Source organism: Tiliqua scincoides, chromosome 5, assembly GCF_035046505.1.
Source record: "Tiliqua scincoides isolate rTilSci1 chromosome 5, rTilSci1.hap2, whole genome shotgun sequence".
Lineage (NCBI taxonomy): Eukaryota > Metazoa > Chordata > Lepidosauria > Squamata > Scincidae > Tiliqua > Tiliqua scincoides.
The window spans coordinates 18,413,701-18,429,472 of record NC_089825.1 but is presented as its reverse complement, the minus strand read 5'-3'; the positions used below and the strand labels follow the sequence as shown (position 1 = coordinate 18,429,472).

Sequence of the window (15,772 nt, the reverse complement as noted above, 5' to 3'; positions counted from 1 at the left end):
CTCCTCCAACAAATAGACCTTTGGGGCCATCTAGTGGCAATGTGTAGAAAGAGGCCACTTACTCTTCGAGCTTCAGCGAATTCTATTGCCCCTGGAACTCGCAGGCAACAAAGCAAAAGCGGCTCCCACCATTGAGCTTTAGACCAACTCCTCTCCATAGCTCCATATGACTGTGGTTCACCCCAGAAGCAAGCTCTTCTTGGCACCGATGGCAACTGCGCTGAGCCCCTGCACAGCCTTGGGCCAGTAGAACAAGCTCCTTGTTTAGCCCAGGAGGGGCTCCAGCAGCACAAGCCAGAAGCCACAGAATTCTGCCTCCAAGTTCTTCTGCTCCCCAGTTCTACAGACTCAACATTCCAGTGCAGAGGAATGGCGAGAAGGACCGTTGGGCAACTGCTCCTCTGCTGAGATTGAAAGGCGCAAACGAAGGAACTGCGATGTCGGGACCCACCACCTGCAACACAGACTGCCTGGAGCGGCCCCTGTCGCAATTGCTGCGGGCCCTGGGAGCCTCTGTGGGCACCCACCCATGGCCCTTCTTGCTGCTGCCCTTGGTGCTCTCGGCCGGGCTGAGCACTGGCTTTGTCTTCCTGCATAGCCGCCAGAAACATGACATGGAGGGCCAGTTCACACCCCTTGGGGGTCCAGCCAAAGGCGAGCGTTGCTTCGTCCAGACCCACTTCCCGACGTGTGACGCTGAGCATTTCTCGGCCCAGAGGCTGAGCACCCTGGGCACCTTCGCCGCCCTTCTGGCTGTGGTCATTGGAGACAACGCCACGCTTCTCACCCGGGCGGCCTTTGCCGAGCTTCTGGCACTGAACGAGGCAGTGCAAAGGTTCCATACCACTGGCCGCACCTTTGCCCAGCTGTGTGCCCACAGCCATGGCACCTGCAGCAGCCCTAACCCACTCCTCAGTGCCCTGCAGGGCAACCCAGTGCGTATTGAAGCACTGCTGCCCAACCTCACCTGGCCACTTGCCTTCCAGGGCCGCGTGTTCCTGGCGCCCTTTGTTGGAGGTGTCAAGCTGGACCCCAGAGGAACTAAGTGGGAGCGTCCCCTTCTGGCCGCCAAAGCACTGCGGCTCCTCTATTTCCTGCAGGAGGACGATGCTTCGCAGCGTGAGGCCAGCGAGCTGTGGCTGAAAAGCTTCCTGGAGCACATCCCCCATGTCCTGGGCTCCTTGAACCTCAAATCCATCCAGGTAAGGGGCATGTCTTGGAAGCACCTTGCTTATTCTCCAGCACTATGAGAAAATGCCCCTTTCCCTTTGACATTTGGCGGCTAATTGCTACAACGGCATGCCAAATGTTAAGTAGACAACTGCTTCTTTTTGACCCTCACTAGACCATGACTCATGTAACTTCATGTCTAGCTTGCGCTATAATCCATCTACATGGTGCCTCAGATCTCATTGTTCAAACACTGAAATGTGCATCTTTCCAGTTCTTTTTAAATGGACCCCAGGACCCTTTTGATTCCAGTTACTGCTTTATGTTATGTTGCAGCTGTTTTACATTTTAACCTGCCCTTACATCATTTTAAAATTTTAATTTATTTTAATTGGTTTTGTTTAATGCTTTTATTTTTATGCTTTATCTTATGTATGTTTTATCTCTTTGTTGTACACTGCTTTGAGTTTTAGAAATGCGGTATATAAATCTTTTAAATAAATATTAATCCCTTGTTATTTGTACTTTGAGTTTTAATCAATATTTCTTTTTTCTTTTTGTTGAACTCAAGCTCAATCTTTTTTCTGGGTGGTTTAGAAGATCTAATTCACAGATATCAAATCAATCCACCCTGTTTCCTTAGATATGAGCATTACAGTCATTTATATGAGAAAAGGGGAGCTGAATGTTCTTCTCAGTGCTGTTAGAAACTGGGCGAAGGGATTTTGCAGATTACCATAAAGCTGGGTTTTGTAATCTGTATGGAAGGAAAGTAAGGCATTCTGGAGGTTCTGATTAAAATTAATTTTTTTTAATTACATTGGAAAAAGCAGTGAAGAATCTTGTGGTACTATCAATTAATGAGTATGAATCATTTGTAACCTGTCTTTTAAACTGTTTTAAATATCAAGAGAGAATGTTATTTGAAAAAGCATATAAAGAAATAAATGTTTTAATATTCTTTATCTCCTCACCCTGGCAGGTGGCTTATTTCACTTCACTCTCCAGACAGGAAGAGTTTGAAAAACATATCAAGGAAGTAGTTCCTTTGTTTTCAATCACATATTTTTTAACAATATTCTTTTCAATTATATCATGTGCAAGGTAACTCTTGTTTCTTGATTTTGGAAGAGGGAGGGGAATCTTGATTTTTAAATCATGCAATTGTTTTCCTCAAATGGAACAAATTTGCAAAATAAAATTCACAGTTGCATTACTGTTAATAAAAATCAATGATATGCAAAACAGTATTTTAACTGCATCAGAAAAATTTACAAACTGGTAAATAGCTGGAGTTTTTTGAAATCCTAGAAATGTTTTCATTTAAGTGCTTAATTGTTAGTGGTATATTCAGCTGCTGTGGTTGGATTTGTGCAGAACCTGAAAAATATACCACAGCCCCTGAAGCCACGACAGGAACCAGGAGTCAGAAATGTGTCGCAATCTGAATTGCAGAGTGAGTGAGGCCTGCATGTAGTTCAAGAACAAAGCGAGCGCTTCACGGTTTCAGTGCCATAAGCCACTTGAGAGAATTGGTAGAATGGAACCCTCCATTTGATAAAATAATTATTCTAAGGGCTCGGTCCTGGCCAAATTTTCAGCACCAATGCAGCTGCAATGCAGCCCTGGGGAAAGGGAACAAACGTTCCCTTACCTTGAGGAAACCTCCATGACGGCCTCCTTCCCCGACAGGATGCAGCACAGGCCCTATTGGCATGGTTGACAGTTGGATAGGATTGGGCCTTAATTGTTGTGGCTGTTGAGAGAATATGTCAACTGCAAGAGCTGGGCTGCAACATTCAATTTTATTCAAGGAGGGAGAGACTTGGCCCAGCTAGCATGAAACTCTTTTTCATCTCTTACAGGCAAGACTGTGTGCGGACAAGAGTGTGGGTTGCGGCGTTTGGGGTATTTTCATCAGGCTTATCTGTGTTCAGCAGCTTTGGATTATTGCTCCTTTGTGGGGTGCCATTTGTTATCACAGTTGCAGGTGCACCATTCCTTATACTTGGTAAGTGTGATCAGGTGTATACAGTTACAGATATCTGTCCTCTGAGCTTGGGCCGGGTATATCTAAATAAGCATCTCCTGAACCTTGATAAACAGGGTCCCTTGATGCACTCATCACCTCACTAGGCTTGGGCCAACATAAACATAGCATCAGGCTGCAGCCAAAAACAAATAATTGCTCTCATCTTTAAAATAGCTCAAAAAACAAAAAGGTGTGATTCTGATTGAGAGCCCAATTCTGAGCTCTGTGTGCTGGCTTACCACTGTGTGCACTGATGCAAACATATGGTAATGCCCTAACGCCAGGTGAGCGCCCATGCTAGCCCAGTGCTGGCTGGTACTGGGCTAGCGCCAGGTGGGCACCTGGTCACCGCCACTTGGCGGTCACACGGACTGTCGAGGAGTGGAGAGGAAAGCGGGGGCATGGGGAGGGATGGGGAGGAGGCGTTCTGGGGAGGAGGGAGGCAGGCAGAGGGCGGGGAGGAGGTGTGACAGGGAGGCGGGAGGCAGGGAGAGGGCGGGGGAGGTGTTCTGGGAGGAGGGAGTGGGGAGGGAGGGAGGCGGGACCGGTGGAGCTTCACTCCACCGGATCCAAAGCCTTCACGTCAGGCTCACCGCCTGACATGGAGGCTTTTACCTCACCTCTGACCTTTTGGTTGGCGGTGAATCGAGTAGCCCCATTGTGGGGCTACTCCCTTTACCTGGGGGAAAGGGACAAAAGTTCCCTTCTCCCTAGGTGCTGCCCAAGGCTGCTTTGGGAGTGCAGGATGCAGCGGTAGCTATTTTTGGTGCCACTGCAGCCTCATGCCTGGGCTGCTCAGGATTGGGCTGTAAGTCATAAGTGGAAGAAGAGCAGTTAAATCTGTTCCCTCTATGCTGATTTCACAGTGCCAATTGCCCCATATCAAGCTGCTCTTAGTTGTGGAGGGGGGTGGGGTTGAGGCACAATATGGTTGCCTGTATGTTTTCCCCGTGTGATTAATAGCAGCTTAGGCACTGATTGCATTCTGGATTTCCTACAGGACAAGAGGGTTAATTCCCCCTCCATTTGTCCTGGACAACAGATCCAGATTGGATTGGTGGCAGCTACGTTAACCTCTTCAAAAGATGTCTGAAATGAGTCATGTATCTTGATGCCATCTCGTTTGGCCCTTACTTTCCAGCAAAATGTATATACAGGCAGGGGGTACATTCCTGCTTCCTCCTACCCCCATACCAAAACCACAGATAAAAGTGATCCCTATACTTACAGTACTTTGGTGTAACAGAAACCCTTCCTGTTAGCATTGTTTCTCATCCATCTTTCTTTTCAGCCCTCTCTTTTTGCAGCCTTTCCTGTTACAGAATGCTAGAAGAGGAACATGAGAAGCATTCAGCCAGCACACTAGAGGAGGGAGACAGCCAAGATGTTAATAGGAAGCTGGAAGTTTCCTGCTTCCTGTTAGTGTTTTGGCTGTTTTCCTCCTGTTGATCAGACCAAACCAGACCAGTAATTGAACTGGAAACAGTTCTCAGTCGGGATGGAAAAGTTGACATATTCACATTATAACATTGATTTGCGTACAATAGGATGGGAAATAGGGAATGAGCACAAGGAATCAGTTAAGTGATCCTAGATTATCCCTGAAGTTGGAAGCTCTAGTACAGTGGAAAAATTTATTTATTTTATTTATACAGGTATTTATATACCGCCTTTCTTTGGTCGTCAGATTTCTCCTCAGACTTTAATCCAAGGCGGTTTACATTGGCAGGCTGTTCTAAACCCCATGGGGATTTTTACAATTGAATAGTTCTAGGCTTTCATAGAACTCCTCGTTCCAGCTGGATTCCTTCCTGGTCTGGCCTCTCTCTGGCCCTTCGCTTCCACTTGACGGCAACTCCTCTCTGCCACCGAGGGTCAGCTCATCAATATATCAGCGTGTTGTCAGTTCTCGGGTACTTCCAGTTGTTTTGAACTGGCAGCCTCAGATCTTCAGGCATACAAGGCAGCAGCTCTACCAACTGAGCCAGACCTCCTGCTTCTTAACACTTAAAAATTCTTAACACTTAAATATAAAGACACATCTGTTCTCTTGCTCACTCATGTTGAACCCTGACTTCCATTCCTGACTGCCAGATATCCCCTGTCTAGTGTCTCACAATCACCTTGTGAGATATACCCTTGTGAAAAAGAATCACCTTGTGAGACAGATATCCCGTCTTACTCTGTACTGGCTGAAAACCCCATAGGACTAACCACCGCAAAGTGTTAAATATGCAGAATGTTACTTTTTTAAGCAATCAGAAACACATGATATCACTTCTGAAGAGGTGGCCCTACTTTTAATCATTCTGTGGAAAACATTGAAGAAAAGTTCATAAATATTCATAAAGGTCACGATAAAGCTTTCTTTCAGTACACTGAACCTAAACCTATCAGTTCTTTTCTATTCCTAAGGCAGTGATTGTTAATTACAAAATATGTCTCTCTTTTGCTTCTTTCCTTGTTCATGCAGTAAGTGGTACTGATACCTTCATTCTCTTTTTGCCATTCTTCAGGAGTTGGTGTTGATGACATGTTCATCCTGGTGTCCTGCTGGCAGCAGACTAAAGTGAAGGACAGTGTCAAAGATCGCATGGCTGACACCTACGCAGAGGCGGCTGTGTCAGTTACCATCACTACTCTTACTGACGTTTTAGCCTTCTACATTGGAATTGCAACTTCCTTCCAATCTGTTCGATCATTTTGCATTTATACAGGCACAGCCTTCATATTTTGCTACCTCTACAATTTGACATTCTTAGGGGCTATTCTTGCCCTAAATGGTAGAAGAGAAGAAAGCAACAGACACTGGCTCACGTTCATGAAAGTTGAAACTGAGCCTCAGGATTCCCGTGGCCTTGTGTATAACAGGTGTTGCATTGGAGGCTCTTTTGATGAGGCCACTGGAACAGAGACTGAACACCCCATGAAAGGATTCTTTAGAAAGCATTATGGCCCTTTCCTTATGCATACCTGGATTAAGGTGTTGGCGATGGTTCTGTATCTGCTGTACCTGAGCAGTAGTATTTATGGGTGTATTCAGGTAAAAGAAGGTATTGATCTTCGAAATCTAGCTAGTGATAATTCTTATGTCATTCAGTATTATGATTGGGAAGAAAAATATTTTGAGGTGTATGGTCCAAGGGTTATGGTGGTTGTTACTCAAAGTATAGAATATTGGAATTCATCTGTCCGTGCAGATCTTGAGAACTGCATGGAATCGCTAGAAAACTCATCATATGTGGACAAGGAATTATCAGAATCATGGTTTAGAATTTATGAATCTGTTACTTTTGACATGGCTCTAGATATAGATGACAAGAATGCTTTCATTGGTAATTTACCTCTTCTCTTTAATATAACTCCAGAATCTCAGTGGGACATTAATTTTAGCTCCACGGAAATATCATCATCACGGTTTTACATACAGACTTTCAATGTTACTACTGCAGTTGATGAGAGCAATCTCTTAAGTGAACTGAGAGGCCTTGCTAAAAATTGTAAGATACCAGTAATAGTTTATCATCCAGCATTTATATACTTTGATCAGTATGTTGCAATAATTCACAATGCAATTCAAAATGTTCTGGTTGCAGCCGCAGCCATGTTAGTTATTTCCTTGCTGCTCATTCCAAATCCTCTTTGCTCTTTGTGGGTCACTTTTGCTATAGCATCTGTTATTGTCGGTGTGACTGGTTTCATGACCTACTGGGATGTTAATCTCGACTCCATATCCATGATCAACCTTATTATTTGCACAGGGTTTTCGGTAGACTTCTCTGCTCATATTTCTTACGCTTTTGTTTCTAGCAAGGAACCCAAAATGAATGACAAAGCAGTGGATGCGCTATACCGCCTTGGTTACCCCATCATGCAGGGAGCTGTTTCCACCATCTTGGGAGTGGTAGCGCTGTCTGTGGCAGCCAGTTACATTTTCAGAACCTTTTTTAAGATAATATTTCTGGTTATCTTGTTTGGGGCTGTTCATGGACTCATTTTTATTCCTGTGTTTTTAACATTCTTTGGTTGTTGTGTTGGTTGGCAAAAGGATAGTGCATTTGTTGCTGAGAAAAGCTTCGTGAAACTATCTCCTGTCAATGTAGTCAATCCTCAATTACCTGCACTTCAAGAAAATCCATTTTGACCCTGGCAAGATTCAGATTGCATAAAATGTCTTACTATTCTATCCTAGTTTATGTCATAGTTAGGTTGCCTTGCAGAACACATTAAAAGTGTGTCCCTGGATATAGAATGCCTCTTTAGCATGTAGTGTTTAATATACATTAAAATACTCCAAAATCACTACATTTCATTTTTGTTAAACATTTTATGCATTTGATCATGGTGTTTATAATGCACCAGGGGGTGCAACCAGTTCCCATGCTTCTGAGACCCAATTGCGTCTTAACAAAATGCTGTGGGGATTGCCACAAATCTTAGAGGGAGCTAAGTTCCAATTTAGGAACAAACTATGGGCTTTGAGTCCCAGTACGGGATTCAGACTTGGTGAAGCCCTAAGCACTATAAAGCTTGGAGGTGCCTTGTTAAAAAAAAATGGTTGGCAACCTTCAGTCTCCAAAGACTATGGTATAAGCCTACAGCACCCAGTAGTCCGAAGCAGTTAAAAAATTACACCAAAATTTGCTGCACATGCCTTTTAAAAAAGTTCTGCAGTAAAATATCTATTATATTTTATATCTATTATGCATGACATGATATATGCATGATATTGGGTCACATGCTGCTAGTCTGACTAGTCTAGTGTGACACAGTGAAGAGAACGAGGTTTTGTCTCAGCGTTTGTGGCGTCGCTAGGGGGGTGCGGGTGGGTGTGGGCCACCTTCAATTCATGAGAACTTTCACTCAAAACACATGGTGATGTAAACTTTGTGCTCATCTGGCACATACTTAAGGGTGTTTTTGATCTTGAAGTACTCGTCACAGCTGCCAGAGCAAGTTCAACAAAAAAGGCACCAGGAACAAGAGGGACACCGTTGTGCTTATGTTCATACAGATACGGTGTTAGGGCCTGAGAGATCGAACCCTTCAATTCTGTGTTGCCATTGCTAACACTCAGAGCTAAAGGATGATAAAAGTTTGCAGCTTTTTGATCTTGCTGGGTGCGATACTCCAAGTAGGACGTGATGCTCTTACGTTCAAACTGATACTTGGGATAACTGGATGGCACACTCTGATATCCATCAAAGAGGTGCTTCCAATCTGGATTGAACCCCAATTCAAAAAGGCCTTTCGCAAGCGTGAGAAGGGTCTCATATTCTCTGTTAGTTTGCAAAGAAAGAAACACTTCTCTTTGCTTCCCTAATGTTTCAGTTACGTATCTCCATAGTGCTCCTTGGGGACCGACTTCTACAAACACAGCATTTTCCTTGTCCTTCACGGAAGTCATTAAGGCCTTTGCAAAAAGAACAGGATCCCGAACTTGCCTTGCCCAGTAGCTGCCCGTGAGAAATTCATCTGAGACAACCTTCCCCGTCACTGTTGAAAACACCTCCAGCTCAGGCTTCTGTTTCTCCAACACCAGTAAGCTTTCTTCTATCTCTTGCAGTACTGGATCCATCATCTGGCTGTGATATGCAGCCGGCACATTTAAAGCATGAAGAAAAACGTTTCTTCCTCTGAAGTGTTCACCTAACTCTGTCTGAAGGGCACTGATGGAATCTGAATCTCCTGACAACGTGCAAGACTGGGGACTATTAAAGGCTGCAACGCAGACCTTGCCTGAGTATGCTCCAAGGGCCCCAGACACTTCTTCCACTGGGACATTACCTACGACCAGCATCCTGCCTCCAGTGACTGTAGTCTGTAGCCTGCTCCTGTGATAGATGACTTTGACGGCGTCTTCCAGGGAAATATAGCCAGCGCAATGGGCAGCAGCTACCTCGCCAACTGAATGGCCAACAGCAGCTGCTGGTGTAGCTCCCCAGTATTGCAGAAGGGTGACCAAGGTCACCTGCAGCATAAAGAGTAAGGGTTGGGCAATCTCGGGCCTGGTCAAACCCTCATGTTCACTTCCTGCTAATTTCAGGAAGTCAATGGGAGAGTATTTCTGAAAGAGTCTTTCAATTTCCTGACATTTGTCTCTAAAGACTGGCTCAGTCTTTAGCAAGGCTGCAAACACCCCTTTCAAATTCAGCCCATTACCAGAAAACACAAAAACCAGTTGCGGAGGCCTCTTTGCTGGAACAATTTCTATTCCAGCTGCAGACGTAAGTTGTTGTTCCAGGTGCTGGAGAGAGGACACCACAAAGGCTTTTCTGCACTTGTGGTTTCTGTGGCTTCTTCTGCATGCAGAGGTATAGGCCAGGCTTGGGAGGGTTACTGAGCCACCTGCACTGATGTGCCTAGCAGTGTCTTCCATTGTCCTTCTGAGAGAACAGCCTGAAGCTGCAGAGATGACAAACAGCTCAACAGGTCTTTTGACTGGAGGAAGAACCTGGGTTTGCTTAACCTGCCGGACAACCACATGGGCGTTGGTCCCGCCAAATCCAAAACAGTTGATCCCGGCTACTCTGCCCAAGTCGCCAGAGTCATCCCACCTCTCGACCATTGTGGGAATGGAGAGATTTAATTCCTCTGTATTTATGCTGCTGTTGCTCTCCGAGAAGTGCAAGGATGGAACGATCTTCCCATGGTGCATCATCAGGAGCACTTTGATTAGCCCGGCTGCCCCAGAAGCAGACTCTGTGTGCCCGATGTTCCCTTTAACGGAGCCCATCTTGAGAGGGGGCATGTAAGGAGACCTCTTTTTGCCAATGACATTGCCTAGGCTTTCTGCTTCAGTGGAATCTCCTACAGGAGTTCCAGTGCCATGTGCTTCAATATACTGCAGTGCCGATGGATCAATGTGAGTTGGGTAAACGCTGAGTAGGAGGTTTTCCTGTAGCTCTTGAGAAGGTTTGGTGATTGGAGTGGCAGATCTTCCATCCTGGTTAACTGCACTGATGCTGATGACACCCCATATTTTGTTGAAGTCTTCTTGTGCCTATTTGGAAGAAAAAGTAACATGGAGTTGATCAAGATTTTGGCAGAATGGAAATGGCAAACAGAAACCCCCAGGAAAGCTCTGTTACAAAATTGTCACAAGTGCTTTATTTTCTTGCAAAGGTTAGTAATGCTCCCCTTTATCAACTAATCACAAGTATAAGACTTTGTACTCTGTACAATTTCTCATAGATTGTACGAGTAAATGGAATACAGTCTTGCCCCTCTATCTGTAAGCAATCCATTCCAGGGATTATTCTGTGGATACGGAGACCACGGATATGGGGAACTCTGTCTCCATCGGCTCTGAGTGCCTCCACATCCATTAATGTTATTTAAATGCTTACCTGTGTGAAAATGTTTTTGCTTTTATAGGTTGCTATAAGCATACAAGCTTATAGAAATGCACAGGCTGCCTGCCAGCAGCCTGAATGCTTGAAAAGACTAGATTGAGGTTAACAGGACACAGAAGTTAACTGCTTTCTGTTAACCTCAAGCTAGTCTTTTCAAGCATTCAGGCTGCCAGGAGGTTCCCCTTACCCGTGTCACAAGAAATGCTACAAGGAACAAAAGAATTCTGGGATTTGTAGTTTTTGAAAGAATGTCACATGGTGAGACACACCACTCAATTGCATCTATCCTATCCCCTGCCATGTTATAGCATGCAGTTGTGTAAATGGAGTGCATGCTGCATGCAATGGGGGGCAATCAGATAGCCTTTAGGAGCTAAATAAAAATATTTGGGGAGGGAAAATTTTGGAAAATTGAGAAATTTACCAGTGGGAAACTGGGAAATTTACTTACAGGGGATTGGGAAAAATGTTTTTACTTACCCACTGGTAGACTGCTCAATAACCTATGGGTCTCGTCAGATATGCACCAGCCATTGTGGTGGTGTATGTCTGAGGAGAGAAAAGGAGTAACAAGGTTTCAAAAGAGGGGAGAATGGATCCGACCCTTCCCTCTCCTGACACCCCCCCAGTTCCTTTCTCAAAATGCCTTTTTACTCCTCTTCCCCATCCATGAACCACTTCCCACACCTGATCCAGTGCAAGCTGCTGGCCACGGCCATGGGCATCCAATACTGCTGCTGTTGCTTTGCTTGGCAGCTCGGAAATGGCCGCTGGCCGTGCATGGTGTGCACTACTCTAAAGCGCTTTATGACAGTGGGACTCTGTCTGGCGTTGGGCAGCCCAGAGAATTGAGCTGTTTGTCTTTCAAATTATAAGTTTCCCATGAAATCTCTCTTTCTCTCCCTCCTCCCTCCCTCGCTCCCTCCCCCGCTCTAGGAAAGCAGCCTGTAGAAGCTGCTCCCTCTTCAAGATGTCGATTGTTCTGTTTTCACATTGCTTCCATTTAGATCTAGCATTTTTCACAAGTTTTGGGTGCCTCATGATGCAGCAAACTAACATTTACTCAAATCCCTCAAATATGATACACTGGTCGCAAAGCACAACCCACCATTCTGCACAGCCGGGCTACCGCCACAAGTGGTGAGTGGCCATAGACACTTGCCACCAGCCTCCTGAACAGCCCTGGCATCAGTAAATCAGTGTGAGAGGTGGGTGGAACTGGGCAGGGAGGGGGAGGAATGGGGTGGAGAATGGGGCAGAGACAGGGGTGGGAAGGCAGTGCCAATATGCTATTCCCTTCCAGGCCTTGATCCGCCTTCCTAGGTTCACTCAGTCTTGTGCCAGCAATATCTGGTGCAATTCCAAGTACCAATTGCATCATTGGAGGCTTACACCCAAGCAAGTGAACAAATGTTCCCTTACCTGGAGGAGATCACTTGGACACCCCCCCACCCACGCACACACAAATACAGTGTGTGCTCTGGTGGCATGGCTGCATTGCCAGGGGGTGGGTGGGTTTAGATAGGATTGGGATGTTAGTTGTATGCATTCCACATAAGGTTGCTTGGATCTCTTAACAAAGAATCTGTAGTACTCTCACAAAACTACATTTCCAAGATGCTTGGAAGAAATGACATTGAAACCATCAAATGTAAGAGTGGCACTAGGCTCAATCCTATAATTGCTGACACATGAAACACAATCAGTGACAGCACCTTCTTTAGTGGTTTCAGTAAAACGACACCGCAGCCTTCTCCTCTTCCATAGCCATTTGCCTCCTTAGAAAAAGTTTTGCTCAGACCATCAGGAAAGAGTATTTTTGTTTTTCCCAGGGATACAAAGGTGCCGGGATTTATGATGCAGCTCACTCCTCCACAGAGTGCTGCTTCACAGTCACCTATTAAGAAAATGAAGCTATTTCATTAGTTAGCTTTATTTGAAATTGTAAAGCCTCTCAGTCTTGGAGACTTCAGGGATCACCTTTCCCCACATGTTCTTTCCAGAATGCTCAGCTCACTGGTCTTTGCTCCAAAGACCCTGGACATCAGAAGGGAGTACAAGCAGTGGATCTTATGGGATTTGTTGCCTAAGATGTCTAGCCAAACCAACTTCCTCATGGTTATGATGGAAATAGTAGTCTTTAGAACATGGCAATGGGGATGACTGGTAGGTTTGCTTGCTTGGTTTTTACCTTCAGTTTTCATATTGGTGTTAACACTTTTGGAATCTGTTTGGGTTCAGCAACACTGCCAATAGTGCAGCAGATGCATTCTCTAAAAAGATGCATTCTCTAAAAGTTCTGCACAGCACGAAACTGGGTGGTAGAATACACCTTTAGACTAATAGGCAGGACATGGATGCTGATTGTCCTAGAATGCACTGCTCCTATTGGTTAGAATAGTTGCCAATCACGCTGGGACAAAGAGCACTATAAAGATTCAGTGCTAAAGGAAGCTGCATTATTGGAGTATGACTGTAACTCTTTATGTATTTTATTATGTGAACACAGCCCAATAACCGAGAAAAAGTTATCATCAGTTACTGCGACAAATGGTAGATTCAGTGCAGATTCATGTTCTGTATTAGTATAGCTGATGTAGTAGAAAGTTAACTTTATGATGCTCATAATTAAAATGTTATTCTGATCTTGAACCAACAGTAGCAAATGGAATCACAGTAAAATACTGCACATAAATACCAATATACAACAGATTTCATTAATTCAGAAATCCAGTACCTTGTTTGATCATGTTCAAGGCACAATGCAGTGCATAAAGGAAGGATGAGCAGGCAGTGTCGATGACAAGTGATGGTCCAGTCAGATTAAATGTGTATGAAATCCGGTTAGCACTTATGCTTGCTGCTGCCCCAGGAGCATCATAATGGTTCATTTCTGTCACTGCTCCACTGGTAATAATCTCATAGTCATGATTCATCAGACCTAGGAATACAAAAGATGAGCTTCAGGTTCAGTGGGACAGTAAGTTTCAAAAGTATGATAAAGTTAATTTAGGGGCAGGATTTAGTGGTTTGCGGGGGATTGGGATATTATAACATGGAATCAGAGAAACCCATCACATTCCCAATCACGTCATTGGGAAAATGATGAGATTTTGAACTTGGTTCAGGATTAAAAAAAACACAAGCTTTTTCTTACTTGTTTTTAAGTAGTTCAGTTTGCTAAGTATCACCTGAATTGAACCAAAAGGAGTCAATCTGTGACAGTTTTGGAAATGATCTATCATTATAATTTAAGAGCTCATCAAGAATTGGGACCTACTTCCAACCTGCAGTGTGAACCACCATAAAGAGCCAGTGACAAAGGGAGGTGAGGGAGTGAACTGCCACACTTTTGTGGTTCTCTTCCTTCTTCTTTTCCTGCACTGCTTGGTGGTGGCCAGTCAGCATTAGCTACTACTTTCCCTCCTGGCTACTTGGAAGGAGGAAGGGGGAAGCAGAGAATGACATGGCAAAAGTGTGCACCCAATTTTGTAAGGAGAAGAGAGAAAAACAGGCGGTGAGTGAGGCAAGGTGAAGCAAAGCAGACAGACTGCCGCAGGAGAGGAAGTAGCGGGTGAGAGATCAAAAAAGTCTGCTGAAGATTCAGAGCTTGGCCAGCACAACTCCTCCAAAGTCTCCAGTAGAAACAACGTAAACTAGGATTCCTTGATCTACCTTAGCTACTGTTCAAACAATGCAGGCTTCTCAGACAAATGCCACAACTCACTCGAGGCCATAGCATGATCTCTTTTTTTGCAATTCTTCAGTTCTGTCCTAAAACATTCATAGGCCTTATAATGATCCCCGAATAATATAAATAGATATTTTTCTTCACTTTTCACAGCTACTGTGATTATGCAGTAATTGGATTTATGATGTACAGACTGTGACCCACCAATAAAAACCCCTGTTTTGGTGCCACTGATGTCCTCTGTGGGTATTCCTGCATCCTCTAGTGCTCTGTAGGTGCACTCCAGGAGCAGCTTTTGCTGAGGATCCATATGTGCAGCTTCCATATCATGGATACCAAACAGCCCATTGTCAAATGTGTTGAATCTGAAAAGGACAGATGGTAAAATGTCCACACAAGGAGAAGTATCATTATTCATTTAATGAAGTTATACCCCATTCCATCTAAAACCTCTAAGTCAGTTCACTACTAAAAATACTGTACATCAACAAGATAAAAATAAATATTTATTTTAAAAAAACACAGAACTTTACAACTGCAACCTGAAGCCCACTTACCAGAGAGTAAGGCTGCAATCCTATCCATGCTTTCCTGGGAGCCAGCCCCACTGAACGCAATGGGACTTACTTCTGAGTAGACACGCATGGATTGGGCTGTAAATCATATTGAACTTAGAGGTACTGACAACTGAGTAAACATGCTTAGGCTTGCACTGTAAAATTCCCCAGTACAAACCCACCCCTGATTTACAACTTCTGGGCAAAAATCAGATCCCTGATAAGTACTGCAGATCCCAAAGATAGCCTCATTTTGTCAGTCTTTGTTGTTTGCCCCACAGTTGCATCAGTGACTACATTGGTAGTATGCCACAGCTGGGACAGTAATAGACAGAGTTGGGGGAAGTGGGGCTTAGTCAGAATCCTGTACTCACCCACAGATCAATCCCAGAGTCAGAACTCAAATGGAGCCTTAGCTTACTTACAGCCCAATCCATGCATGTCTACTCAGAAGTAAGTTCCATTAAAGTCAATGGGGCTTACTCCCAGGAATGTGTGGACAGGATTGGGCTGTCAGACAGCATTCTTAGCCATTTGGGGACTCTATATGCTCTCTCATAAAGCACTTATCTGCTAGTTTCGGCATGCTTGACAATTAGCTTATCACGTATTGAAGGGAGGAGGCAGAGACTGAACAAGACCAGCAACTAGGGACACCAAGGGCTAAATCCTATGAGCAGGTCATGCTGGCAAAATGTATGTTCCAGTGGCATAAGATTCTATACAAATGACAAGTGGGGAGGTCTGCACAAAGATGGACCGTTGATGCCCACCAGTGTACTAAGGCTGCATATGGGGCTGGGTGAAGGGGGGGGTGGAAAAGGGTGATGGTGGGTGGAAAGAGGAGGCAATGGGAGGAGGAGGGCAGATTGGGCCCAGGTAGGGGGTGGGTTTGGTGGATGCAATTGCCACCAAATCCTAACCCCATTCCCTGGCCTGATCTGCCTTCACCGGCGAGCATGGACTT

General features: G+C 44.7%; 1 protein-coding gene across 1 annotated transcript; it reads left to right on the top strand.

Annotated features, from left to right (window-relative positions):
• Positions 1–437: 437 nt before the first annotated feature.
• On the top strand, positions 438–7,346 carry LOC136651310 (patched domain-containing protein 3-like). Its single transcript, XM_066627580.1, has 4 exons — positions 438–1,202; positions 2,153–2,274; positions 3,036–3,181; positions 5,719–7,346. The coding sequence occupies exons 1-4, from the start codon at positions 438–440 to the stop codon at positions 7,344–7,346; spliced, it is 2,661 nt and encodes an 886-aa protein (XP_066483677.1).
• Positions 7,347–15,772: the final 8,426 nt, after the last annotated feature.

Excerpts from the sequence above, each read along its gene's own strand:
- LOC136651310 (XM_066627580.1), top strand. The coding sequence starts at position 438 with ATGTCGGGACCCACCACCTGCAACACAGACTGCCTGGAGCGGCCCCTG. Across the intron at positions 1,203-2,152 it reads TGAACCTCAAATCCATCCAG|GTGGCTTATTTCACTTCACT; the intron begins GTAAGGGGCATG and ends TCACCCTGGCAG. Across the intron at positions 3,182-5,718 it reads TGCACCATTCCTTATACTTG|GAGTTGGTGTTGATGACATG; the intron begins GTAAGTGTGATC and ends GCCATTCTTCAG.